At 42.5% G+C, this 27,204-nt stretch overlaps 2 protein-coding genes across 9 annotated transcripts in view; one reads left to right on the forward strand and one right to left on the reverse strand.

The window, feature by feature from the left end:
• TP73 (tumor protein p73) overlaps positions 1 to 6,172 on the forward strand; it is a 65,899-nt gene extending 59,727 nt beyond the window's left edge. The window contains exons 10-12 of the mRNA XM_075018037.1: positions 419 to 551; positions 1,547 to 1,640; positions 3,571 to 6,172. Of these exons, the coding sequence (XP_074874138.1) occupies positions 419 to 551; positions 1,547 to 1,640; positions 3,571 to 3,891 (548 nt within the window). The 3' untranslated portion in view covers positions 3,892 to 6,172. The remainder of the gene's footprint in view (positions 1 to 418; positions 552 to 1,546; positions 1,641 to 3,570) is intronic.
• A 736-nt stretch (positions 6,173 to 6,908) lies between these two features.
• On the reverse strand, positions 6,909 to 26,273 carry LOC142000993 (inositol 2-dehydrogenase-like). 8 transcript variants are annotated; one of them, XM_074975780.1, is made up of 11 exons: positions 25,749 to 26,273; positions 23,136 to 23,729; positions 21,741 to 21,811; positions 18,707 to 18,815; positions 15,783 to 15,913; positions 15,352 to 15,459; positions 14,513 to 14,631; positions 13,215 to 13,371; positions 12,801 to 12,949; positions 10,986 to 12,049; positions 8,444 to 8,547 (listed from the first exon to the last, which is right to left on the reverse strand). In XM_074975780.1, exons 1-9 carry the CDS (start codon positions 25,991 to 25,993, stop codon positions 12,921 to 12,923), a joined length of 1,563 nt encoding a protein of 520 aa, XP_074831881.1. In that variant the 5' UTR covers positions 25,994 to 26,273; the 3' UTR covers positions 8,444 to 8,547; positions 10,986 to 12,049; positions 12,801 to 12,920. The 8 variants fall into 8 exon arrangements, with proteins under 8 accessions (XP_074831877.1, XP_074831885.1, XP_074831878.1 ...); XM_074975779.1 differs by lacking the exon at positions 8,444 to 8,547 and adding an exon at positions 10,233 to 10,378; XM_074975777.1 differs by lacking the exons at positions 10,986 to 12,049; positions 12,801 to 12,949 and adding an exon at positions 10,221 to 10,378 and having other exon boundaries at positions 8,416 to 8,547.
• Positions 26,274 to 27,204: the final 931 nt, after the last annotated feature.

Genomic DNA, 27,204 nt, shown 5'->3' on the forward strand with positions numbered 1-27,204 from the left:
ATATATAATGTGCTGCAAAGCCCCCTGCTTCACATTACTAACTTCCAATTCCCCCTCCTCCCACTCTCCCCAGCAGGATAAGTTACTCTCGGCTTGGTCATTAGTGGCTTAAGCAGCTACATTGCTGAGAACGACTTGCCATGCCAATAGCTGGGAGAGCCCTGCCCAGGCCAGGCTGCCTGTGGCTGCTGTCTGCAATGGTTGCTCCAGAGGCTGTGGCTTGTGGCCAGCTTCTTCATCCCTCCCCCACCTGACAGATGAATTCACAGGGAATCCTCCTAGTCCTCGAGGTGGAGTGGGATTGGGGCTGTGCTTGAGACAGGACAGGTACAGCCTGAGTTAAATCTAATTTAGCCATTCAATGTTTCTCCCCAGTACAGTCCAAGAGATGGTAACTTTTGCTCTTCCTTGTGCTCAGGGTCTGGTATGCTGAACAGCCATCCCATGCAACCGAATGGGGACATGAACGGAGGCCACTCCTCGCAGTCAATGGTCTCAGGTTCCCACTGCTCTCCTCCTCCACCCTACAACCCTGACCCCAGCCTCGTCAGGTAGGGAGGGCACCGGCCATTTGCTGCATTGTCCGTTAAAGTTTTGTGGTCTTCTCCTTTACTCTAACCTTCACACACCTGTCTAGCAACTGGTCAACTGGCCACTAGTTCCAACTGAGAAATCACTGCTCACGAAACCAGATTGTTCACCTCGCAGTTCTTCATTTCAGAAATTCTCCTCACCAGCATGTGGCTGTGCAGAAAAACAAATTTGCCAAAATCTTAGGCTAGTTCACTTTCACCGAGTTCATTCAAAACTTGAGTGCTTTAGTAGACAGATACCAAAAGACACCCTGTCCTGCATGCCAAACACTGGCATATAACTTGCCAGATCATCCTTCTTGCCCCTTCAAGGCCACTAGTAACTGGAAATTGCAGGAGAGGATTTATTTCCCTACATTAACAGATCTGTAGACAGTAATTTGATGTTCTTCTTAAAGAAGTAATGGCTCAGATGTTTTCCCACATGGTCTACCAGAATCACAAAGTAGCACCTCCAGTGCTAGCATTTTGTAGTGCTTTATATAAAATATTCCACCATCAGAGGCTATATTGCAAAGTGTTGCTGCCAAAGAACTTAGGGCGAACTTCTGCAACCCTTCCTCAGTCAAGTTGATCAAAGGGGCAAAAGAATCCCTGGAGTAACTCCATGTAAATCATTGAACTGAGACCACCAAAGACTGCTGAACCCAGTGGATGTATGTTAAGATGAATTTGTTCTCCAAAATTAATGCCAAATTCATCCACATTTTTCTCCTGGGCCAGCCCCAAGAAATCTCTGGCTAGGAATTCAGCACATCCCTGAAATGGGCTCTTGCTATGCTTCCAGTGTCTTTCATCCCACAATGCCACAGGCACATGAGAAGACTTGCCAAGCCTTCAGATGAATGTTCACTAAAATGCCCCTATGCTCTCACATGAGTTCAAACATGCTTGAGAACACAGTATATACCTGACAAGTTAATGCCACTTTATTTTCAAAATTCTTTCTGCAGTTTTTTAACAGGCTTGGGGTGTCCAAACTGCATCGACTATTTCACCTCACAAGGGTTACAGAATATTTACCACCTGCAGAATCTAACCATAGAGGTAAATACTTTGGGAAGATCTCTTCTTATCACTTGTTTCTACTAGCTGTTAATTTTGAAACAAGGACAACCAAATATGTAAAGGAAATAAATGTGCACTTATCATTCAAGCTTTATAGTCACTATGTTCTGTTTCCCAATTATGCATTCTTTCTAGTCCTAGAGATTTAGAACAATAATGCAATCCTTAAAAGAAACTGTAATGTTTTCTTCTGTTGATTTTTCCAGGCTGTAGGATGCCAGGCCTGGCAGGGACCAGAGATAAGAAAGAAATGCAATCAAAAACGAGCAAAAGAGAATTCTAGTGCAGTCACTCTCACCATGCACACAGCTTAAAAAGGCCAAAGATATAGAAACGAGACTGACTTGATTTTCACTAAACATGTCTACTGCAACCAATCACAGCACTCAGGGATTGGAGTCCATGGAAAGACTCCCGTTTGATTTTAATGAGATTTAGCTTAGATCTGCAGAGCCTAGCTTCTTCCTATGCAAGTTAGGAGTAACTGCACTGGCCAAATGGGGTCTTGTTAGCTAAAACCCGGAACAAACCAGGTCAGAATCAGGCTTTTCATACATAACAATTGTTTGTTTCAACCCCAGGATCTGATATTGTGGGCTAGTCAAAAGCTGTAATTTTTTGAAAATGGATGGATTGCACAGGAAAGACTGTAATTTATGGCTAAACCCCTTGCCTCTGGGTGTGGTGAGTTTTATTGTAGACTTATCTTGGCTGAAGGGCAATCTTCTTGGGAGAGGAGCCATCTCTACAAGAAATTCACCTGCCTTGCAGCTGATGAAAACTGTAAGGTCATCAGCTAATCTTGACATCAGTGAAGCAAAGGGCTCCCTTAGCCCCATATTGTAACCAGAATACACAAAGTTCATTAACACTTTCCACCTACAACGGATGCAAATAAATCCTAGATGCAGTATTTTGACCTGATCCCCATCTCGTTCTTAAAATATTTGCTGTAGGCCCTCCTGGTCTGGCAGGTCAGAACCAAACAAGAATACAGATCGTGTAATTATTGAAGACACACTGATTTTTCATTGGTAGCTGGGGCCAGTTGCATAAGCTTAGACTAGTTTTGGAACATTTTAATAACTAACCCTGTGATTTTTTTTTTTAAATCTGCCAAAAAGCACATGTATGGCATGTTCTAAACAGATTGCTGGATTGTGTGTCTGAGTTGACATTTTTAACCCCCTAATGACATACTTACTTCCCATGGAATTAACATTTACGAGTGAGTGTGTGTGTTGGGTATTAATGTGGAATTCTAGCTGCAATTCAATGCGTCTGAAATACATACTGCTTGTATTTGTTCTGATGCAGCCTCCTGCCTGTATGATACAATCCTGCAGTTTTCATGCTCCTGTTTAACATTATGACCATAGCACTTAATGTCTGGTATGAATAAAATGGTAACACTTGATGACATAAGTCAGTGCACACAAATCCTGTAACACTTCATAGTGGTACCGCCCAGAAGCAGCAGCCATCCCAAGCCTATCATGCTTCCCAAGTCAACCTGTCTGTCAGCATTTCTGGCCTAGGATTTTAGTTGAAGGCTTAACCCAGTTTATAAAGGGACAGAGAAATGATCACAGGCAAATTGGGCTTCTGGTTTCCTCCTCATTTCAGGTCATTCACTGACACTTCACATAGTGTTCTGCACAGGAAAGAGCTCCACCACAAACCAGCCATTTTGTTAATTAGAGTCGTTTAAAGCAAAGAAATTCTCTTTTCCTTAGCAAAATTTCCTGGTGCATGACCCACAGCCATGACTGTCTCACGTTTTGACTAAGTGTTTATACCCCGCCCTCTGATCTACACAGTTCATGCCCAAGTTTTGCTGGTAGCTTGACAGTGCTGTTTAGCAAAAACATTTGTGAAGAGACCAACCTTAGTGATGTTGTTGTTCTAGGATCTCGGAGCACTGAAGATCCCAGAGCAGTACAGGATGATCATCTGGAGAGGCCTTCAGGAACTCAAACAGAGCCACGACTATGGGGCGCAGCAGCTTATCCGCTCCAGCAGTAACGCCTCCACCATTTCTATTGGCAGCTCCGGTGAGCTGCAACGGCAGCGTGTCATGGAGGCGGTGCATTTCCGTGTGCGTCACACCATCACCATCCCTAATCGCAGCGGGGCTGACGAGTGGGCCGACTTTGGCTTTGACCTCCCGGATTGCAAATCCCGCAAACAGTCCATAAAAGAAGAGTTTACTGAGGGCGAGATCAACTGAAGGTCTCTAGCAATGTGGCAGCAAGAGACCAGACACAGTGATGTAGAAGGAACAGGGGCAAGTATAGAAACCCAGCATGAAAAATGGCAACACATTTCCAGCTTTGAGTGTCTGAAGGCAGTGTTTTTTTTAAATGAGGCTTTACTTCAGAGATGGGCACGCAAAGCTGCGTGAGAGGATATGGGTGTGGAACCATTCCAGGAGGAAAATTCCAGTGGTTTTATGACAGAGGATCAAGGGAAGGAAAAAGAGCAGCCAACCCAAGTCTCTCAAGAGGCAGTAAAGATTTTTTTCAGTTTCCTGTGGCAAAGGACTATTCACTTGCCAATGTACAGTGCTACTTTACAATCTGCTGGACTGTTTTTACATCAAACTCTAATGCAATGTAAAGGTCAAAGACACACATTTTTCTTGCATTAACTCTAGTCCGCCCCAAAGTCCACCCTATCTTTGTTCTGTCTTCTACAGGACAGCTGAATAATTAAGACCTTTGTCATGTGAAAAATGATTTAATCCTCAACTGTTCCACTTTCTTTAGGCATATTTACCATTGATGGACATTCAAGGGAGAAAGGACTTGCTTTCCCCCGGACTGCCAAAAAGTATTTGTTTCTTTTGTTTTTTGTAGAGCAGAAAGGCAACTTATTTGCTGATTCCAGACTGTGTGCATGTATCTAAATGATACTTATGTATATAGACACATGCTGTATATACAGTATATTCACTGTGCTGTAAGGATAGAGAGATTTATTTTCACGTACCTGTATGCTATGCTATAAAAATATTGATAATTTTCCCCTAAGACAGACACTACTGTGTCGTAATTAAATTAACTCATGCCCTAGTGTGTAAACATGCAAAAATGGATTATTTTCAAGCTTTAGTAAAAATTCATTCTGCCTTCCAGTGTGGACTTTTACTGCAATTCTGGAGAGACAAATCCATGCACCCCACTATTGTGAATTAGTGGAGTCTATATAATTCCAGTTTTTCATCCAAATCTTGCTCCAAGTTCCTGCTGCTGTCAGAAATTTTATTTGTAGCCCAACAAGAATTTTGCCTAAACCATTAGCCAATATGTATTTAAAAACTGTGTTTTCCAGATGGTTGATAATCAACCCCTTTGGTAAACTGATGTGTTCCAAATCAGCAAGTGGAAATAGTTTCTTCTTTCCCTACAGTACCTGTCCATAGGTGTTTTGTTCATTTTCCTCAAGCCTTTGTCTGCTGGTTGAACATAAAACCCATGCAGGAGACAATCAAGCATGCAGATGTGGTCATCTTTAAGGCTTTTGCTAGTCAGCTGGAACCTCTTTGGCTGAGATTCTGAGACACACCTTGAAGAAGCAGAGCCCAGAATTCAGAGCTCGGGCAGAGGAGTGGGTAGAGTGGCTTTAAGCCAACTTTGCACACACCCAGTCCTGGGCTGCTCTGTAGCCCCATAGCTTTGACCGCCCTGGAGACCTACTTTGTGGCAGCTTGGGGCTTCCCTGCTGTCTGGAATCTCCACAGCACTGCAGTCCTCCCTTTGACATGCCCCCTACACCGGGTCCCTAAAGGAGAGCTTCATGGTTATTTTTCCCTGTGCTAGCCATGGGGCATTCCTCTCCTGGCTGGCTATGCGGGTTTTAGAATTCCTTTATGCAGCATATGGCTTTTTACCAGGTATAAAAGAGCCAAAAGTGGGATAAAGATTTGACTGAGGAGCAAGGACAAGGCTGACCTTGCAAGATCCACCTTCTCTCCAGCAGACGAAATGCCACCAGGAAAGAGAGCAGTACCACTACAAGTGCCAGCGCAGTAGCACACGTGTACTTGTCCCTTCCCCCATTTCTACACAGAGTACCCCTCCTCCTCTGCCCGCCCTGGAGCTTGGGAAGGCACAAAACCATCACTCTGTTCCCTAGGAATGACCAGCTCAGTTTCCACTGGCTTTTACCCCAGCTCACCAATCTGAGTGGGTGGAAGCAGCCAGCCTAACCTATTTGAAAACTGTACACTGGTGCATACTGTCCTCTTTAGGGGTTAGCACTTCAAGGTGTTGCTGAGCTGAGAACATGTGCTTTCTACATAATAGCAAAGTAAAGCACTTTAATGCTTTAAGATTTTTTTTAAAATAATCATTCATGTTTTCAATGTTAACAGATGCTTTTTTCCCCAGCAGTATTACTGGATATATTCCAACTCTATTAATTGTATTTTTTGTAATGTTATCTTTTGGAAAATGTGTTATTTTTATAGCTGTGGTTTGTTTTGTTTTTGTAACACAATAAAACACGCCTGAAACGCAGTTACTCTGACGAACAGCAACTCTTGACTAAATTGCTCAGCAGGTAGGCTGATGGTACTAATATCCTCATCTACAACCTGGAAAAATTACCTTGTGCCTTTCAGAGTCGGCCTCAAATTGGCATAGAAAACGTGAAGCTTGCTGTTGCAACTCAGGGTATGTCTATATTGTGCAGGTTTGTGAATGCTGTTTGTAGGCTCTTCCACAGAGAAAATACTTCCATCCCCTACAAGGGGGTTTCTCTTTGTCGTCAGGAACAGTGCTCACACTTTCACTTGCTGCAGCAAAACTTTGTCGTTCATTGTTTTTTTCTTAAACACTCACAAACAACAAAAAATTTGTTGTCAAGTGCAAGTGTAGACATACCCTCAAAGGAGTAATGTGAAGATACAAATGTACTTACCCAACCTAAAGTAAAATGGGATAGGCTTTGATTGCATTGATCAAACTGCTTACAGAATCCCATCACTCAAAACAAGACATGGCCTTCATCTGTGACTGGAGAGCATCTTGGATGAATCCTTGTCAACACACACCCCCAAAAATCCTCTCTCATTTCTAAAAAGTTTGTAGCGCACTGGTGCTACTTTCTGCAATTTAGAAATAGAGACAATCTGAAGTTATCTTTGAAATTACAATTACGAAAGTAAGATTTAGAACAACTCTGGCTGGATTAAATGAACATTCATGGCAAAAGGAAAAAATCCCAACCAAAGAAAAATATATTTGCTTTCATTTAATAGTGGCTATCTTAGTTTAATGGAATTTGGAAAAGAGATTTATATATAAACTATCTTTCAATTAATGGCCAGAAAATATAACACAGACAGTAACTTTTATCATTAATACACAGCTTTCTTTGGGTTTCAAAAAAAAGGACACTTAAAAACAATTACCACAAGAGAACAGTTTAGTTATAAATATCACAACTATTTCTAGCTTTAGTAATATATACTGTATATATAAGAATTTGAAATTGACAGAATTAAGAACTTTTTTTCCAGGAAGAAAAAATATGAAATGTACAACTGCTCACACATTCAATGCAAGAAGTGTTATTTTAATACAAATAAAAAAAACCTTTTTAAAATCTTGAAAACCAGGGTATGAGAAATACAAACAATAAAAAAGTCAAATATATAAATTTCAATAAGCTCAACATAAGCATAAAAAGTTACAAATAACCTGGTTTAAAGCAGACTCGCCTGTTATGGAAGGCACTATCTTTTTCTATAATGCATAATCCAAATCTGGTGGACTGTAAAAGTAACATATTCTCTTCCTCACTCAGGGAAAACACGATTATTTAATTTCCCTATTGAAGAAATAGCAAAACAACCATTAATAGAGTCCACTCCCTGTTGCATCTAGGTGACCCTTCTTAGAAACTGATGTCGTACAGTGCTACTGTATTGAGATTCACAATGTTTTTCCAAAAGAAACCTTTACTTTTTTAACAGTGATGCAGTGCTCATATGGAAATGCCCAAGTTCAGGGGCTTGTTCTATGAAACAGTCCAATTTACAACATGCCTTCCAAGTTTCTTTCATCACACTCTATGGCCAGGCTGGGGAGAAATCCCTCCCTGGCCTGCTCATTTTCAGAAGATTAGATGATCTCAAGAACATCTTTGCTGTATTATTTTAAATCCACAGCAATGAATTAAGAACATGGACAGTTGCCTATGTGAGACCCATAAAAGGCATAGTTAATACATAAGTCACATTCCCGCATACACTAATGAGATGTACAACATGGACCAAACAGACGCTCTCATTTGAGAATCACAGTTGCACCTCATTTTCAAGCTGCCATTAAAGATGTTCATTGCACAGTCTTCACTACAATAGCTGGTTGTCAGCAAATCATATTATCATGATCTGTGTCTGTGAAATCCTTTATCAGGAAAGCAGCATTCCAGAGCTTGAAACTAATTCCTTCAAAAAGGAAATGCCACTGTTGACAAAGCCTTCCATATTTTCATCTCAGGAGTCCTGAATGATGTCCTAAGAATCCCCTGTAATACCAACACTGAACACTATGTGGTTTTAAAAAGTATCTGAGTTACAGGTATTTCCAGTGAAAATTAAAAAAGAAATAAAATAAAAAGGCTATTTTGTTTTGTATTAAGACAACAATGAAAACCTCACTAAATTAAGACACTTCAGTCCTTTCAGCAGAGCTCAGAGAATATCCTTCAATTCAAACGGCAGTGTGTCACATTATTTCAGTCTTGATTAGAGACACATCTATTGCTTCGTTGCGTAAGTCTACAGCAGATCCGTTCCTCCAAGACTGCTCAGCAGCTGCAGCTACCTGAATGGTCCAGAGAAACTGCTCTTTGGTGATAACAGGGGGTTCTTTGCCTGTAAAAGTAAGACTATGTTACTATAGGCAATGAAGTACAGTAGGTAAGCCTTTGGTCTATGAATCTGAGTCCTGGGTTCTATTCCTAGCTGTGCCCCTGACCTACCATGTGATCAAGAGCACATCATTTCATCTATGTTTCTCATTCCACCTTTGTCGGCCTATGAATTCTCCAGGACAGGGACTACCTTTTCTTCTCTGCTCATAAAGTGGCTAAACACAATGGGGCCATAATCTGCGGTGGATCCTGCAAGTGCTACTATAAGACAAATAATAAATGATCTTTATAAAAATAATCAGTGCATCTCGTTATTTGGGAATAACCAAGCATTTGTAGGGCTAACATAGCTCGCATGAGCAGGGCCAAGTTAAGATATGACAAACCTGAACAAGTAGATGCTGAAACAAACTAACTATTGCGAATGTTTATTGTAAATAAGGGAGAAAAACTAACATCTGATTATTGTGTGTACATTTGTTATAAACAAAGTAGGCAAGAATGCCCTGCAGATTGCATAAGGCAAGCTTCAAAGTGATTGGTCCTTTACCTGCAAGAACTACAGTCCTTAGCAGCTAGGAAAGAGTAAGCAACATGAACTGGAGTTGTATCACCCTGCACCTAAACTCCTTGCATATGGACCTGGCCAGAATGGGCAAAGAACATGCCTATTAAATTGAGGTCCCTACCAAATTCATGGTCCATTTGGTCATTTTCTTCATAACAGAACTTTAAAAATTGTAAGTTTCATGATTTCAGCTATTTATATATGAATTTTCACAGTGTTGTAACCCCAAAAAGGAGTTGTGGGGGATAGCAAGGCTAGTGTGGGGGAGCAGGTTTTGTGGTACAGTCACCCTTACTTGTGGGCTGCTACCTGGGGATCTGGGCCCTCATCAGCAGCCCCCACTCTCTTGCCATCCAGCTCTGAAGGGTGGCAGCAGCAGCACAGAAGGAAGGCTGGCATGATATGGTTTTGCCAGTCTTCCGTACTGCTGCTGGCAGAGTGCTGACTACAGAGCAGGATACCTGGCCAACAGCTGCCACTCTGCAGCTGCCCAGCTCTGAAGGCAGCATCCTCTGGGTAAGGGTGGAAGAACCATGCTCGCATGGGTACTGCGGCCTTCAGCGCCACAGAGTGGTGGCTGTTGGCTGGGCAGCCAGTCCTGAAGACAATTCAGAAGGGTGGCTATACTGCCACCTCCTAAAATCATCTTGCTAACGCCCCCTTCAACCAGCAACTCCCTCTGTTACACCCTGAGGTTTAGCGAACATCTCAAACTAGTAGTTTAGATTTGAAGAAAATTCAAATTTCCTCCCCATTCTCTCCTTGTAATTGAAGCCCCCACTTTTTCTGGCATTATTCAGACTAAAGTTTTGTAGCTTAAGGATAGTCAGTGTTCTGTATAAGGATTAGCAAAAGTAACCTCCCTTTCCCAAGCCTCAACACAAATGACTATCCCCATTATATACAGTATTTTGTTTTTATCACAGTCTCTCCACCTTCTTTTTTATTTCTCCATAGCAAAATGGAAACCAAACAACAAAGTTCACATTAAACTTTCCATCACAGGTTTGCACAGGTTTGAACTATTTTTTTGTTGAGATCCATAAACAGGCTCAATACTAAATTGTGTACACCACTTCAAACAAGATTGAACTGCATAAATGTACCTTACTAGAATAAATTTCTTAGGGTAAGGTCATGTCTCCTCATGTATCTATGCAGAAAGCAGCACAGTACAGGTGTTCAACATATACAGCAATATAGACGAGTGGTTCTCAGTATAGTCCATAGACCAGTGACCCACCATAGAATTTTTTCTGATGATCTACAGAATAAAAAACAGCGGTATCTAAGGACCAGGAGGAGAACATAAAAACAACTGGGAGGGATCTCTTTGAAGATGGTCTGCATAACACCACAATATAGAATTCCCTGGCAGTCTATTTTACTGGGTTTTCAGTTAAATCCATGTGAGCTGCATCAGAGGGTTAGCCGAGTTAGTCTGTACCTTCAAAACCAACAAGAAGTCCTGGGGCAACTTACAGACTAACGGATATTTTGAAAGCTTATGCTCCAAAATATCTATTAGTCTTTAGGTGCCACAGGACTTCTTGTTGTTCATGTGAGCTGTAAAATTCAAACTAACTGGAATCCAGAGACTGTCCATGAACAATTACTATCCCCACCCAACTACAAGGAGAGAAACAAGGATGGAAAAAGGACATTGCATCCATTTTGTTCAATCCATCTTGAAAATTTTGAAAGGAAAGAAATGCTTCTTTTCGGGATGGGGGAGTGGAGAGGATATTAAACACATTTTAAAGATTTCTTCAATTTAGCTGTTTTGGATCCTGCTATTAGGGAAAGCAACAGCTGCATTCAAGACTCTCCATCCCATATGGAGTTCACAAATAATGTCTATGAACACTAACCTGCAGATCTTCAACACAATGCTCTTATATGGATGCGAGGCCTTGCACCCTAAAAAGTCTTCAAGTCACAAGCCACAGATAGATATTCTTAAACAGGTGCCTGAGGTACACCCTTCACATCAAAAGGCAAGACTTAGTTACAGATGAGGAGCTTTGGAACAGAGCAGGACAAGGACCAATTGACACTGAAATCAAGAAAAGAAAGTGGGGATGGCTAGACCACACTCTCAGAAAACCATCATCCAGCATAGTCCATCAAGCCCTCATATGGAACCCACAAGGAAAATGCAAAAAAGAGGACGACTCTGATAACATGGAGGAGGTCTACTGAGACTGAAGGACAACTGGGGAAGTCCTGGAGCCAGGTAAAAGTTTTGTCCCAAGACAGAATGAAGTGGAGGAGACTTATAGGTGACCTATGGTCCACGGGGAGTACAACGATTAAGTAGTAGTAAGTAGTAGTATTATTAGCGGCTTGTTTAAAATGTGGCATGTTATAACTGTACTTATTACAAGAACAGAGGCAGCTAACAGCAGAATTTCAGAGGGAGTTCAGAAAAGGGAATGTGAGACTCTTCCGTGTTCAGTTCTGTATGTGATTTCAAAATGGCAAGTGATGGAACTAGAGTCATGACCTCCAGAAATTATGCCACATTTTCTTTCCTGCCAGAAACTAGAAGCGATTCCTGTGAATGAAGTGCAACTCAATGACTGTACTAAAGGAGAACATTTTGGACTGTAGAGGGAAATAGACACATTACTGAGACTAAGAGACACCAATTTGCTCCTGGAACCATCAGTACTCCAACTTCCAAGGAAGAAAGGAGATGGTCACCCTGGAGTCAGAGAGAGAGGAAATCAGAGTGAAGACGTAGCAGTTTACAACTACTGGAGGCAAGACGTTATGTTAGCATTCCACATGGCTAGACAGGGCCAAAGTAGGAGAGCTGTGGCGACCATAGAGAAGAGCACTTGGAGGAATTCCACACAGCTAGACATTTCCAATCCATTCCAGATCCACACGGTAGAAAATGCACAAAAGGCCTCTCAGGAGCCAGCTGATCCTATGGAACAGAAAAAAATGTATGGGACACACCTGTAGATGGCAGTTTGGCCCAACCTGTAAGAAAATCAAACTTGCCCACAAGGTTCTCTAGCCATCCAAGGATGGAAAAACCCAGAAGTCATAGAAATTGAAAGGACATTCTACAAGGGACAGGAGGACAACACTGTGGTGCTGCTTTCCCTAAGCCAAGATTTGAGAGGTCATTAAGATTGGATAGCTATCTGAAGTCGATAGGTAATTGTAGTATTTTTTTTTCTCCCAGGTCCCAGAGGCGAGATACCGCGAGGGATTGAGACACAAAGACAAACATAAAGACAGCAGGGGACCAACAGTTCTGAAAACTGAAGGCCCTGAGTTTATTATTCTCACAGCTTTTATAACCAAGTGAGAGCACATTATTATGAGAAAAGCAATTAGCTATAATTTAACTAGCTTAACACATTTATCTTTAGTAAAAGCACATTGTTCCTCCCAGTCCTTGAACATGAACTCTTGGAAAACACCTGGTTCAAGCAACACAGCTCTCCCGTGGCTTGCCTCCAAGAGAGCAAGTGTCTTGTTTGCAAAACATGTTATGTTGCTTCAGACGCCAAGAGTCCAGCTGGGCCTGGGAGGCAGGTAGGAGGGAAAGGCAAAACTCCTTCAGGTAATGACCCCATAGTGGCACTAACAACACTGTCACAGGATAACTTGTAAACAGTAGATGTCTTCACAGAACTCAGAAGCATGCTGTAAGAAGAATGTCTGACCTATCTTACATGAGTTCTTTCTTGCCCAAAAGCAGAGAAGATTCCAGAAGTGAACTGCTGGCTCAGTTAGTGGTGTAGCATCATGGGTTGTGCTTCTCTGGGGCATCATCAATTCACAATTTATTTGGCTGTCACCAGAAATGCCAATTCTAAATTTTAAAAGCAAACATAGCTATTCCAGAGTAAAAAGGTTTTGCTTTTCAAACTGTGCAGACTGGCTGGTATTCAGAGGTCATAGGAACCCCAGCTTCTAATTTTGTCTCCTTGATTCCAAGGATAAATGAACCCCAAACCGATCTTGCTATTGGAGCAATTTTTAAGACTCTCATCTGTTAAAAGCAAGTCCAAACACGAAATTAAGATCACTCTTACAAAGAAATAGCCATTACATGCATCTGAATTTTTTTTTCTAACCTTTGAGGGTTCTGAGAAAGTGTCTAAAGAGTTCTCTGTATGCTTCTTTGTAACGATCAGCCTGGGTTTGTGAATATATGGATACAGACGTTCCATGTTCTGTAATTCCCAAGGGATTCTGATTATCTACCCGTAATGTTCCTTGAGAACCATGAACCTAGGTGGAAGGAGGCAAAAAACAAAAAATCAAAACCCCCATATAAACGTGTTAAAAGCTCTCTGAGTTAACATGCTTTAGGCTTTAAAACAATCTATAAACCATAGGCTTGCACTGCCTGCGGAGTAACTCGTCCTGCACATAGAGTTACTTGCTCAGCCACTCCAGAAGACACTAGTATGGCACCGTGTCAGGGTTACAGCTGCACAGTATAGCCACTCTCTCTTTGTTAAGAAACAAGCTACTCTTATTTTAAGGCTTAACAAAACATTTTCCCCCACTGTGTCCTTCTTAGAGAACTTTAGTTTTTTGCCACTAACATATAAAGAAAAGATTGCCTTCAATGACGAGAGATCCTCCCACTCGGTAACTTTTATATCTGGAGGGACTTTGATTTACCTCTTGCCTCACTGCACCCATAATAAAAAGCACATTATAGTAAACCCTCAAGTTATGTGGGGGTTGCATTCCTACCACCCCATGTAACTCAAATTTTTGCGCAAGTTGTGGGCGGAAGACTGGTCAGTTTCCTAGCTCCCGGAATGGTGGGAAGTTGGGAACCAGTGGCCAGCCTGGTTCCAGTCTCCCCACGGCTTGCAGGACCCAGGAAATTGACCAGCTCGTGGCCGGTCAGCTTCCTGGTTCCCGCAAGCAAGGAGGCAGGAACCAGGCTAAGAGCCTTCTCCCTCCCTTCACCTGGGGACCCCACTTCCAGCTGTGGATCTCCCCACCCCGTGACCAGGGACCCTGTGGCTGGCTCTGCTGGCTGGGCACTGCCCAGCCAGCTTCCAGGCGCAGGGCCTCCCTGCTCCTGCCCCTGCCCCCACCCTGTATCTTGGGGGTTTACTGTATTAAAAAAGGGGATAGGTTGTCAAAAAAGTCGAAACCTCCAGGCACCTGAAACATCTGAGAAACTATCAGGGCCAAATTCTGCACTTCTCTGACCATGTAAACCTCACAGTACCTCCAAAAACAAGATCATATGCATATCCAATGGCAAAATGTGGCTAATAAAACAGGAAGTTTATTTTAAACTGAGAGCCTCATAATCAATTAACTGTTACTTTTACTTCAGTAGTAGTGTTCTGCATTATGTATGTACATCCACAGCATCATTACAGACAAATCTGAACAAACCCACCTCTAATCTCTGATCACAGCTTGTAGTACAGTGCTGACTGATGTCCAAAGTAACAATTGCTCCACTAGGAAATTTCATGCTGACTGCTACCGTGTCTGCATCCTTCAAGTAGGCCATGTCTGAGTGAAAACAGAGGCACCAACAAATTAAGCAAACAAGCGAGACTCTTGGACACAAAACCACTCATTTCTTCAGTGGCATTATGGCAAAATCATCGTTAAACTGTAAGACGGTAAGCACAGTAAACAGTGAACGTGTTTATGGCCACCTACACTAATCAGTTGCTAAACTCTGGAGATGCTGCACCATCAGGCAGCCCTCAGGATTCAGCAAGGTCATCTATATTGCACCTTGTTGCAACGGAAGCCCCTTGTTGGCAGCACCCAAATTACATTAATTACATTAGATGTTGATAAGTAGTTTAACAGACGAATGTAAACCAGATTCATAAAGTAGTCTGCAGTTTTAAAAGAGAAAGAAAAATCAACTTTATCTAGGCCCTGTTTAACCAAAGAACTGAAACATGATATTTTTAAGCACAAAGCTTTGAAGCCCCTAGAAATGATATATCAGCAATCCTTTATAAATGTAGGGATACCTGATATTCCTACTATAATAGTTTTGCAGCACTGAGAAATCGAGTAAATTCAGTGGAACATTTTAATTGTTTGCAAATCTATCCCACCATTTTAGACGTTTCATTTTTCAAACAGTTCCATGAGAGAACAGCTGCATTAGTTGTGACTCACATATTTTCAAATTTCTGGCATTGAACTATGTAATGACTAAGAAACTAACAAAGTATCCATTACAGTTGGATCAAACACATGTAGTTTTACCTGCACAGAAAGCATGTCCCAGTGAAAATATTGTATCTGGTGCACTTTCTCCCAGCAATAAACTGATAATGTCAATATCATGTACAGCAGCATTATAGAAAATCCCACCTGGAAGTAAAAGGGGAAAAAAGGGTACTATAGGATTTAGCATTTAATGCCTATAAAACTTTACTATGAGCAAACCTAGTCATCTACACTGAATGGAAGCCAATGTAAGAGCATCAGAAATATTATTTAAAAGGACACAGAAATATATTCGCTCATAAGAAATCAACATTAGGGTCAAAGGGAATACGCCCTGCTATAAGGAACAGAATCATGCATTTTTGAACAGACAGACACACATATGGGGATACACACACACGTGGAAAAATAAATTGCTATCCCTTCGTAAAACCAACCTCTCCTTCTACAAGAAAGCTACCCAGTACCTGACTTTTTTAGGAAGCTAAGAGATGCTGCTGGATATATGCTGCTAACTGTCGAAATCCGATGAATCGTCCCCAGTGCCTGGCTGTCACGGACTTTTTTATACAAGAACTGCAGGGCTGGATCAAAACGCCTACAGAAAGACAGCCAATGGGGAACAGTGAGTGTTCAGTATGGACCAGATCATCTACACTACTGACATACACTCAGATAGATGTTTGATGGTGGCAGAAAAGAGCCTGGATTTCAGACAACATCTAGTTTAGACAAGGGTCAAAGTCCAATTATTCTGATGAGATCAATTACTCAGAAAATTAGGAGACTTCCAAAAAAACTCACAGGTTCTCACAGGCAGTAATCAGAACAAGTATTTGCCCTTAAAGTTCTTTACCATCAGTATAAGCTAAGATACTAAGCCACTATGGATAAAGTCACGGGCAATATTTATTGCTATATATAGCTTAATGAAGTGGAGTCCAATAGTAAATCAAGGATCACCACATTTATGGTTGTTGTCCTTGTACATTTGCCACAAGCTCCCCCTCTCCCAGAGCCAGACACTCCTAACTTCCTCCTCTTCTTCCTACTGGGGCCCCTGGAGCTGCAGGGGTCACCACCACCACCAAGCACTCGGCCCAACAAGCCGTGGGGCACACGTGCAGAGTGGTGGAGGGTATGCCACATATGCGGCTCCAGAGCCTGGGAATCACCACACTGCAGTGTCCTGTTTCCCACGTGGCAAGTGGGGAACATATTGGATACCGCAAGCATAAAGGAGACACCTTTATGGTTTTATATTCATTTGGGTCATAACCACTCCCCCCCACCCCACCCCCAAAAAACCACAAAGCCCTCCACTCTAGAGAGGTTCCAATCCAGTCTTGTGGCTTAGAATCAACTTCCTCTAAAGAACTCAAACTAAAATGCAGTAATACTGTATACAATGTGTTTGAACACATTTCTCCTACAAATAATTTTTGCTTTACATGCAATAAACTGTTTGGAACAACAACAGTAACTGGTCTAGGTGGGGTGTGGGTTGAAGTAGAGAGGGAAATAATCCACAGCATCACTAAGCATATGGATTCAAATTCTAGCTGTAAACTCAGACCCACTGTCCTTTACTTCAGTGGAGTTACTGAGTTTATAGAACTGTAACAGAACAGAAATACATCAGAATTAAGTTACTTCCCCATATTTACAGTAATTTACGACTCAGGTCTAGGCTACACTAGAAGGGCTACAGCAGCATTTCAGTGCAGCGTGTCTGGTGAAGACAGTCTACGCTAATGAGAGAGAGCACTACAGTCAGCACAACAGGCAGGGGCTATGGCAGTGGGAGAAGCTCCCCGCCAGCAGAGCAGCATCCACACTAACGCTTCAGTTGGTGTAACATACTTCACTAACAGAGCATCTTATTCACACTCCTGGCAGAAAAATTATGCCAACATAACCTATAGTGTGGACAAATGCTAAAGACTATATACATAACCACAAGGAGAAATATCACCTTTGAATATTTACTACATGTAGTCCTATTAATTAGGCCATTCTGGAACTAAGCAGGACTTTCGTTTTGATGTATGCTATGCAACCTTAGAGTGCACAAAAACTACTTCTTCCAAAAAGGTGTTGTAAGGAATAATGAGCTAAACTCACCTATATACAGAAGCTCGCCATGAGGTCTTCAAAATAGGTTTACATTACATTTACAACATGGTCTATATGTACAGAGGTCAATTTCACCAAATTACAGTGGCCTAATGATATCAGTAGTAGCTCAGAAAAGAGTTTTTCTTAAAATTATTATTTACAAAGACCATAATTAGCTCAGAGCTATTCTCTTATTTATACTCTATTATGTACAGTTCATTGAAGAAGGGTTGGCATATTTCAGTCAGGATACAGCTAGGAGGTCAGTAACAGAGTGAAGGTAAATAAAATAATAAAATTTATAACAATAAATTATAATAAAATATAAAAATAATAAAATTTACCAAAATAAAGGTAAATTTGCAAAATATATAAAATCTCTTCTGCATGATTTTTATACAAAATTATAAAATGTTATTTTGAAAAACAACCTATTTTTTCTTTGTTTTATTTTTCTATTGCTGCAACAGAATTGTCACTGGCATTATTTAACAAAAACAGCCAAACAAATAAGGTTTGCACATTTCTAGCGTTCAAAAGAAAGCAAGTGCAATGCACATAAGCAGAATTTTTATGTGAGGTGGAACTGTACTTTGTGACAAGGTTTAATGTCTTGGGTTTTGTGTTGTTTTTTTACATTAACACTAGACTTGTCTTTTTTTTTTTTCCTCCTTTTTGGCAAAGCATTTAGTTTTGCAATGAAAGCAGCCAAATGCAGATCTCAAATAGTCTGACTCTTACCAAAACCACATCTGCTGAATCAGAGGACTATACACACCTCAAAAATATAAACTGAAGAAGTCCCACTTTTTTGTTTGTTTTTTGAAATCACAGACCAACTAAGCTGATCCACAGCACAGCTCAGTAATCCTAGTTACCAGTATTTTTTCCTCTTCCCAAAAGAGATCTTGCAGAAGATTTGCAAGAACACTTAAGTGACTTTGGAGCCTAAGTAATTTCTGTACATGGCTTTTGAAAAATCTTACCCTAGGTACCTGTAATGCAAATTCTGTTAGCACTCAAACCAGTGTAGATGAAATAATTTTAAACCAATGCCAATTATGAAAAGGTTTGATAGTTATCACTATGAAGCAAAGACAATAAATTTTCAAACAGGCAGTCCACCAAGCTCTCAGTTTAGCAACTTTCTAAGCAAAATGTTTCTAAACCAAGACTTAAATAGCTAATAAAATATGAAAAATTGTATCAGTGTTAACACTTTAAATTTATGCTTCTGTAATATGTCGAAAATATAAAAGACTGCTGGTCTTACTTGTAGAATCCACAGACTAATGGTCTTCCACATCTGTCAGCTTCATCGAAACAAGCCTCCGCTGTCTGCCTGTCTAAACTGGGTAGCTTTTCACAAAACACACCTTTCCCTATGTAAATATCAGAGAATCCAGAATTGAAGACAGGGTGTAAGACACACTGATCATATATTCTGTATGTTCTATGCATATCAATACATTCCAGAGGCAAGGAAAAAGATTGTTTTTGTTAAAGGATTTTCTATATCCTGTTTACAGACCTCAAAAAGTGACTTGTTTTTACAGTTAATGAAACTGTGACTTCTGGGCCTCTCTTATAGTCTTATCCGTGTTTCTCTGAAACAGACATTTCAGCTATCAGTGGACTGAACAGAGCATAATCTCCATTGACATTACAAGTCATCAGGATCAATGTCTTCAGTGGACTAAGTTCTCCCTAATTGTGCAATTAGACGCCTCAAGGGAAGCTGCAAGGTACAAAGAACAGGCTGCAAGTGATTTTAATCACCAGAGAGGAATAATAATAATCCCTGAGAAAAATGCTGATGGGAGGGCCTTATTGAATTAAGGTAAGAAATTTACAAATTAAACTGATGTCAGTCCTGTTCAGAGGGTATTAACACAAACACAAATTGAGCTTCCTGGCTAGTGACAATGTGTCTGAAGTTCTACAATTTATAGATCACCAGAGAATTATTTCTACACAAAAATTTGAGACATTTTAGCAGAAAGGCAACAAAGACAACTAATCTAGTGCAGTCGTGCTCAAAATATGGTTTATGGACCCCACACTGGCCAACTGAGGGATTGCTGCAGTCCAGAGCTGGCCTGTCTCTTCTCCATTTACAGTTGATTAAATGCTTTAATACTTTCCTAACGTTACTCTTCCATGTATATGCCTGCACCACTTGCCACAACTCCACCTGAGACAGTCAAGTAGTAAAGTAGTAAGTAGTAAACCTTTCATGATTATTTTAACAACTGGAGTTTGAATCCAGACATCTACATAATTAAATGTGGAACACAATCCACTTAATGGTGCACAGATTGATGCCATCACTTGATAAAATGTTATGCCTCATCTTTTATACACCCGAGAAACAGCAAGACAATTATCTATCATCCAGGAATTTCTGAGGAGGTTCTCTAATGCAACAGACAGTACTGCAAGCAACAAGTGATCTCAAGAAACCAATCTTTGAAGGAGAAACGCAAACTGATCGAATGCAGTCTATATGAAAACACTTGTCTCCTAATAAAATAGCAAAGACATTTTAATGCAAGTCTACAGTCAACTTCAGGAGGCATTTACTGTTAGACCCAGGGATCTATTTGTGATCCAAAACTAGGTTCACACTTAACTAGGTATTCTTCGCAGCATTAGAAACCACTATGTAATGCTGTCCTTCCTTGCACTGACACTGGCTGAGATTTTTGCTGACATAAGTTGCTTCTTTGTGGGATCACCAAGTTAGTTTAACCCAGAACAGTGCTTACAATGCACCAGGTATACAGTATATCCAATGAAGGACTGCTTTAAAGAAAATGCTAACCTTACATTTTCCAAATCTCATGTCTGTGGATCTTAAGAAGAAAATGAAAACCCTACACTGATGACAAAGAGCTCAGGTCAAAATAAAAGATCTTATAGTAGACTGAGTTAAGTGCAGTTTAAGTACAAGATAGCATCAGTAGCATGAGCTTTGTAATAACTTAAAGGTAGGGTCAGGATACAAATGTTAACAGGGACACACTTCCTAGAGCTGCATAAGCATTCCCATTGCAACAGATAGTTATTGACTAGTCAGGCATTCCGCTACACCCCGCACTTAGTCAATGTTATTCTATTTCACAGTAAGTTTGTTTGGCAGTAAAATTCTCGAAACTCTTCTTACTTAAGCCATTTGATCAGCACTACAGAATATGTATTTAACAGGTTAGCTGAGATGCTTTTCTAAAAAAAAGAACAGTGGCTGCAACAATTGTGTGTTCTTCAGTGCCTTCTCTGCAAGAATTGCAAGGCACTTCAATAGAGTTCAGAGCAATGCGCTCAGTGCTCAACAACCCTACATGCTTAAGAATACATGTTCTGACAAAAGATTAAAAAAAGTGTTAATGTTTCAAGTAAATTCCTCTAAATGCTGAAAGCAAAGTTTGGGATTTCTGCACCTTTTGCTATGCTTGAAGACATAGTGGATAAAAGTACATCCTGCTACTTAGAGCTGTCAGCTTCTGCAGAGAAAATACAAAGCCCCTGGGATATTGAACAATTACTTTACACACGTATTCGATATTTAGTATATTTCAATTTTCCTTTTAAATTATTTTAAGAGTCAGGTAGAGGTCACGTTGGTGGGCTCATCACACAAATCTGTTCTGTTTACAGACAGCAAATGATAACAGAGAAATCCACAAGATGAACATTCCTCCCTCTAACACAGGCCAATACAATAAAAGAGTATGTGGAGCCCTACTCTAATGCATTGGGCTTAGGACAAAGATTGAGAATAGGATCCAGAAAACCCTCGATTCCTGTTCTGACACGAACTTCCCTGACAAAATGATTCTAAGAACAACCTTTTGTGGGGGCTGATGTTCTTTTATCATCATTTGTAAAGCACAAAGAAGGATTTCACTCTTGGAACAACTGTCATTTAAACAAGCACTCAAACAGATATATGACTGATCTGTAGCTTAAGAAACAGGAAAACAGGAAGATCAGCAGTTTGGAGCATTCATAGTGTTACAATTCTTTCTAAATCAGATAACTGAGTACTTGAACTGTGCCTGATCCTGCTTCCATGAGGTCAACAGCAATTTTGCGGGCACAAGATCAGGACCCAATAGCATGCCTTGCACCAATTTGTCAATAAGGAGGCCCAGGGGATTTCAGGAGCCTTTTTTAAACTAGGCTGTCAGTTTCTGAGTTCACCGTGTCTCTCTACCAAAAGGCATTTCATCTGGAACAAACATAGTTGGCTGATATGTTATACATGAATGCAGAATTTGATGCAGATCTGCTTCAGTTCGCCTTACCTGCTCGTAAAGCATCTATCACAATTTCAGAAGCTGCTTCAGGTGGGGAACAGATGATGGCTCCAGAGACACTGCAAAAATTAAGAGAAAAATGTTTAGGTGGAGACAAAAACTTCTTCTGTAGCCAAAATTAAGGAGAGAAAAAAAAATGTTTCTTGAATGTTACAAATGCTCCTCACATCAGGAAGAGGGCAGGGGGAAGAAACCAGCAACTCCCAAGAAACAATTACATTACAAGCAGGGAAACTTATTATTTTAAGAACAGCAAAGACATGAGTTCTGGGGCAACAGCACCAGGAACAGATTGGGTTACTATACTTAGAAAAGTTTCTAAATGGAACACTGACATTTGTGGTCTGTAGTTTCATTAGGGTTTTGGTGATTTATTTATTTATTTATTTTTGATAAGTGATGTACCATAGTTATAAATATGAGGCATTCACAGCTTTTAAGAAAACATTTTTTAAATGAAAACAGGTAAATTGCATTTTTTCTTTTGAATCTTAGAAGTTAATAGAACAACTTTCAGAATAGTTTCTTTCAAAAGCTATTTCAACCTTCTGTGTTATCAAAGCATAAGGGGAAGGGCTGTAAAAAGCAACCAACCAACCGATACAGAAAATTCCAGAAAAATGCACAGTGAGTACAATTTAAAACCAATTTACCTTTGAATTTCTATTGTAAAGTAACATCTTTCATAGCCACTATTCCCTTTCCAGATACATGTGAAATCTGAAATACTGCTTTTATTTGAAAGTTGGCAGGAACTGTATTTAGCTGACCTGTTTTTATGATATCTAGATCAGCATTCCAGATTGTTTAGTAAAGAATAAAAAACATATTATTCCCCCACACACTTTATGAAATTTACACACACATCTCCACTGAACTAAGTCAGGCATTCTGCAATGTAAGGGTGGCAGCCACAAAGAAAACTCATAAAACGTGTTACATGACAGCATGAGGAAGGAAATTGGCCAAGAGTATCTGCTCTTACAAAACCATCTGTGGAGATGGGACAGACTGTTTAAGGCTGTCCAGAAGTTCTATATGCAGAAGTTGAACTAAGCTTCCCAACACGAACCTAAGCTGTGTGCAACCCTTGGGATTTCTAGTAAAGTAATTCAATTCGATTTATAGCTGCCACCTGCTGTTGAAAAGGAATACAGTAGTTCCCTCTTATACGATTATAGAGGGGTAACAGAGACATAGTCATGTCAGTCTGTACTCCCAAAAAAAGGGTTATGGTCAGACAAGCAGGATCCTCCAGGTGTGTCTGAACTCTGGTAACACTTTCCAAAGACAGAGTAAGAAAAGTGAGTGATAGTGCTACTCATCCCTTAAAGCCTTAAGTTACTTAAGAAAACATGAATGGAAGTTACTGGTGGACTGTACCGTTGATCGTTGAGCACTATGTCGGCATCCTGCTGTCGTAACACCCTGATATTAGCCAGGAATTCCGTACTGAAGGCACGTTCCACGTCTGGTAGCTGATCCTCCACAATGTAAAGCAAACAGCAGCCATTTTCTTCCATTAAACTCTGAAACAAGGCTTTGTTACCAAGCCCCACACCAAAGAGGGCAAGACCGATATTGCTTCCTGAAGTCCCATTACTGCTGTATCGTCCCACTGACCCTCCAGAAGCAACACTGTTGGATGCCTCAGAAATCACAAGTCTTTGGGTGTTCTGTTTTGAGGGAAAAGGCGCATTTCTCATATGGAGGGCAGCAAATGCGGAAGGATGACTTGTGGAGGTAGAAGGTGTTTGGTCTTCTCTGGCAGACACAATGGTGGTTGTAGAGCTGATGGCGCTAGGGTGAACAGGGATCAAGGACTTGTGGTAGGAAAGTGGAGATGGGACCATGCTGTAGCTGGTGCCAGTGCTGGTGATGCAAGGGTTGGTTGAGAGAATAAATGAAGGCTGAGAAAGTAGGGAAGGCGTATCAAGTTGCATGGAAAGGCTGGTACCAAGTTCTGAATCTGCAGATCTAAATAAAAGGGGGACAATTATGTCTTAAGGAACGCTCTAAAACTCAGGATTATTCCAATATAAATATTTTTTTCCAACACGAGAAAAATTGAGGAAGTTTTACTGAGCCTGAAATGTCTGTAGGTGTGTGATCATAAATTTATTAAAAGTTTTATTCCATCAATTGACCAAAAAACACTATCTGCCAAATAAATTTAGTAACCTGTACATGAACAAAATAGTATCACCCAATTTCTTAACAAAAGAAGTAACAGTAAGTGCCCCATGGTGAGCTATTACCTAGACTTTTTCAAATTACATTTACTAGAACTCAGTGAAGTAACTTGGTATCACTACTTAAATAATCAAAATAAATGAATGAAGTTCATTCCCATGACTTACACTTGCTTTGTTTTTACCTTCTTAATTGACAAAAATTCAGAAATGTGCAATGTTTCCCAGCCTGTTCACATTGTCTTCTAAATAACACAGACAATATGCACATCTAAAATGTGCATTATCACTATGGAAAACTCTTCCCCTATTACTACTTCACCTTGAATTAACAGTGGTCCTTTAAAAAAATAATTTAATGTATTTTTGTACTATTCTGCATAGTAGCAATCTAAGTAATTTTCACTTGCAAATTCTAAACACAACAATATCTTCGTTTTAAAGGCCACAAGGGAATGTTTAAGCACACACACCGGCTGTGTCTAGACAAGCCCCAAACTTCGCAGAGGACATGGTAATTAAGGTGTCGGGAGATTATTTATGGAGTGCTGCGCTGCATATGCAGCACTTCATTAGGCAAAATCTCCCCCACGGCAACTTCGAAGCATGAAACTTCAAAGTTCCCACTTGCGTGTAGTCGCGGCTCAGCCACGGGTACATCAAATTGCCCACACTACATTGAAGACCCTTTACTCCTTGAAATTTTGAGGAGTAAAGGGACTTCAGAGTAGCACAGCAACGAAGGGTCCTGTGGCACCTTATAGACTAACAAAAAAATTTTGAGCACGAGCTTTCGTGAGCACAGACTCACTTGAAGTCCGTGTGGCAGACTCGCAACTACACGCAAGCCAGAACGTCAAAGTGTCACACTTCAAAGTTGCCGGGAGGGGGAGATTTTGCCTAATGCACCGCAGCACTTCATTAGTAATCTCCTGACATTCTAATTACCATGACCCCTGCAAAGTTCAGGGCTAGTCTGGACACAGCCTTAGTCTCTTAATATTAAAATATACTTCCACAGAGCTTAGGTTTTATAAAGCCCAGAAGATTTTTATTTGTCTTTTATTGCTTCTGTTTTTAATCATATTATGCCAGCTTGAAATTGACAAATAAAATGATACAGGTTGAACTTCTCTAATCTGGAGCTCTCATCCGGCAACATTCATAATCCACAATGATAGCCAGCTGCATGACCACTTGTCATGTATGTGAACAAGCTTCCTGTGACCCCAAAACGTTTATTTACAGCCACCAGTCTTGGCTTTCAGTGTTGTGCGCTACAACAAGAAGATGTTCTGTGGTACCTTATAGACTAACAAATATTTTAGAGCATAAACCTTTGTGGGCTAAGCCCCTGCTGTTATTGAGCTGTAATTTACCCCTAAATGTCTAAGAGCCCAGTAAGCAGTGGAAGTGTCGGTAATGCTGCTAGACAATATTGATTTCCCGTGGTCTGGCAAATTCTCTCTTTCTGCAGGGGTCAGGTCCCCAGGGCGTGGGGCTAGATAGGTCCAACCCCTACCACTCTACCCTTCCTTCCCGGAAATCGGCTAGTTTTCCTTCTTGCAGGAGGACTGTGTAATGAGCAGGAAGGTCTCAGAAGCCGTTTCAGCCCCAGTAAGGGAGATGGGGCGTGAGGCGGGAGCACGTCTCCGCTTTTAATGAAGAATAGCCGCTCCCTGCTTTCCCAGGAGGAACTCAGGGAGCTGAAGGAAGGGGAGCATGACGAGGCCGCATCGCGGCTGGGCACCCGGTGGGGAGGGCAGGGGCAGCCTCGGCCCGGCCCGGCCCGGCGCGGACTCACATGAGGATGGGCGTGCGGAGGCCGTGCTGCTTGACCAGGCGGCGGTTGCGGTAGTGCCGGCCGGAGGAGAGGTGCTCCAGGATGCGGTCCCGCCGCACCCGCATGGGCAGCTCGCAGGACTTGCAGTAGAGCGTCTCCACCACCGAGCTCTCCCCGGCGGCGCCGTGCTCGATCAGGTGCCGCTTGACGCCCAGGTCGGTGAACTCGGCCGCGTAGTCGTGCAGCGTTTTCTTCTTGCGCCCCATGGCCGGGCGGCGGCGGCCGCGAGAGGGGCCCGCCTCTCATGCCCGGCGGCGGCCGCTCCGCCGGCCGGGGGCCCCGTGTGCCCGCCCGGCAGCCGCTGCCCGGGGGGCGGGGGGGTCGCTCTCCTACCGGGCGCGAGGCCGCCCCCCCGCGGGGCTGTCCCAGGGCGCGGGGCCGGCGGGGGACCCGCCCGGCCGCGGGAGGAGGCGCCTCAGGGCCGCTCCCCTTCCCATTCCCCGGGGCCCTGTCCCCGCAGAGCCGCGCCTGGCCCCCGGACCTACCGCCCGGCGACCCCGGAACCGGAAACTCCGGCCTGACCTCAGAGGCTGGCAGGGGGCAGGGACTTCTCCGCCCGGGGCGGGGCGAGTGACGCCCCTTCCCCCTCCCACCCAGCGCCCCCGCAGGTCGGGGGTTCCACGGCCTCCAGCAGCCCCCACGTGGGGGGCGGGCCGGGACAGCTCATCGAGATGCCCGGAGCCCGCCCCAGCCCCCGTCCCTGTGCGCGGCTCCCGGTCAATGGGCAGCCCCCGCCGGGCACAACTCGCCCCGGGTGCCTCCTCGGCACTGCTCCCCCCACCTCCCTCAGGTATTGCCTCTCCCCCGAGGCTGCCCGCCAAGCCGCCTGCTGGGCAGCCGGCCCCAGCTCGTGCTCCGCCCTGCGGGGTCGCGGTGGAGCACTGCAGTGCGCTGCCTGGAGAGGTGGTGGCTTCTCCGTCCCTCGAGGTTTTTAAGTCCCGGCTGGACGAGGTCCTGGCTGGGATGACGTAGTGGGGGCTGATCCTGCTTGAAGCAGGGGGCTGGCCGAGCTGACCTCCTGAGGTCCCTCCCAGCCCTGTGATTCTGTGGGTTGTACCCACGCGTGGCTCTGGGAGAGAGCGTGGGTTGGCAGTGTGTGTTCACCCTGATGGGGTGCAGCCCTGCTGCGGCCACACTCATGCTAGAGCGAAGGCGCTTGTCAGTGAGCGCGTGGCAGGACATTTGCCCGAATGAGCCGATACAAACACGTGTGGTACCAGGGTCGCTGTATTCGCACTCGGGGATGGTATCTGTTCAACTGTACCTGGCCCGTGACATCTGTACCGAAGCTAGACAAAGCAGAAATCTGTGCTTAGAACATGAAAGGATCTAAGCTGCTGCTCCTGCGGCATACCCCATGAAGGGCTGAGGGAAGGAGTTTCACTGATCCCGGGTGCCCTGGTTGATGTGCGGAATG

The sequence above is a fragment of the Carettochelys insculpta genome, chromosome 23, assembly GCF_033958435.1.
Source record: "Carettochelys insculpta isolate YL-2023 chromosome 23, ASM3395843v1, whole genome shotgun sequence".
Taxonomy (NCBI): Eukaryota; Metazoa; Chordata; order Testudines; family Carettochelyidae; genus Carettochelys; species Carettochelys insculpta.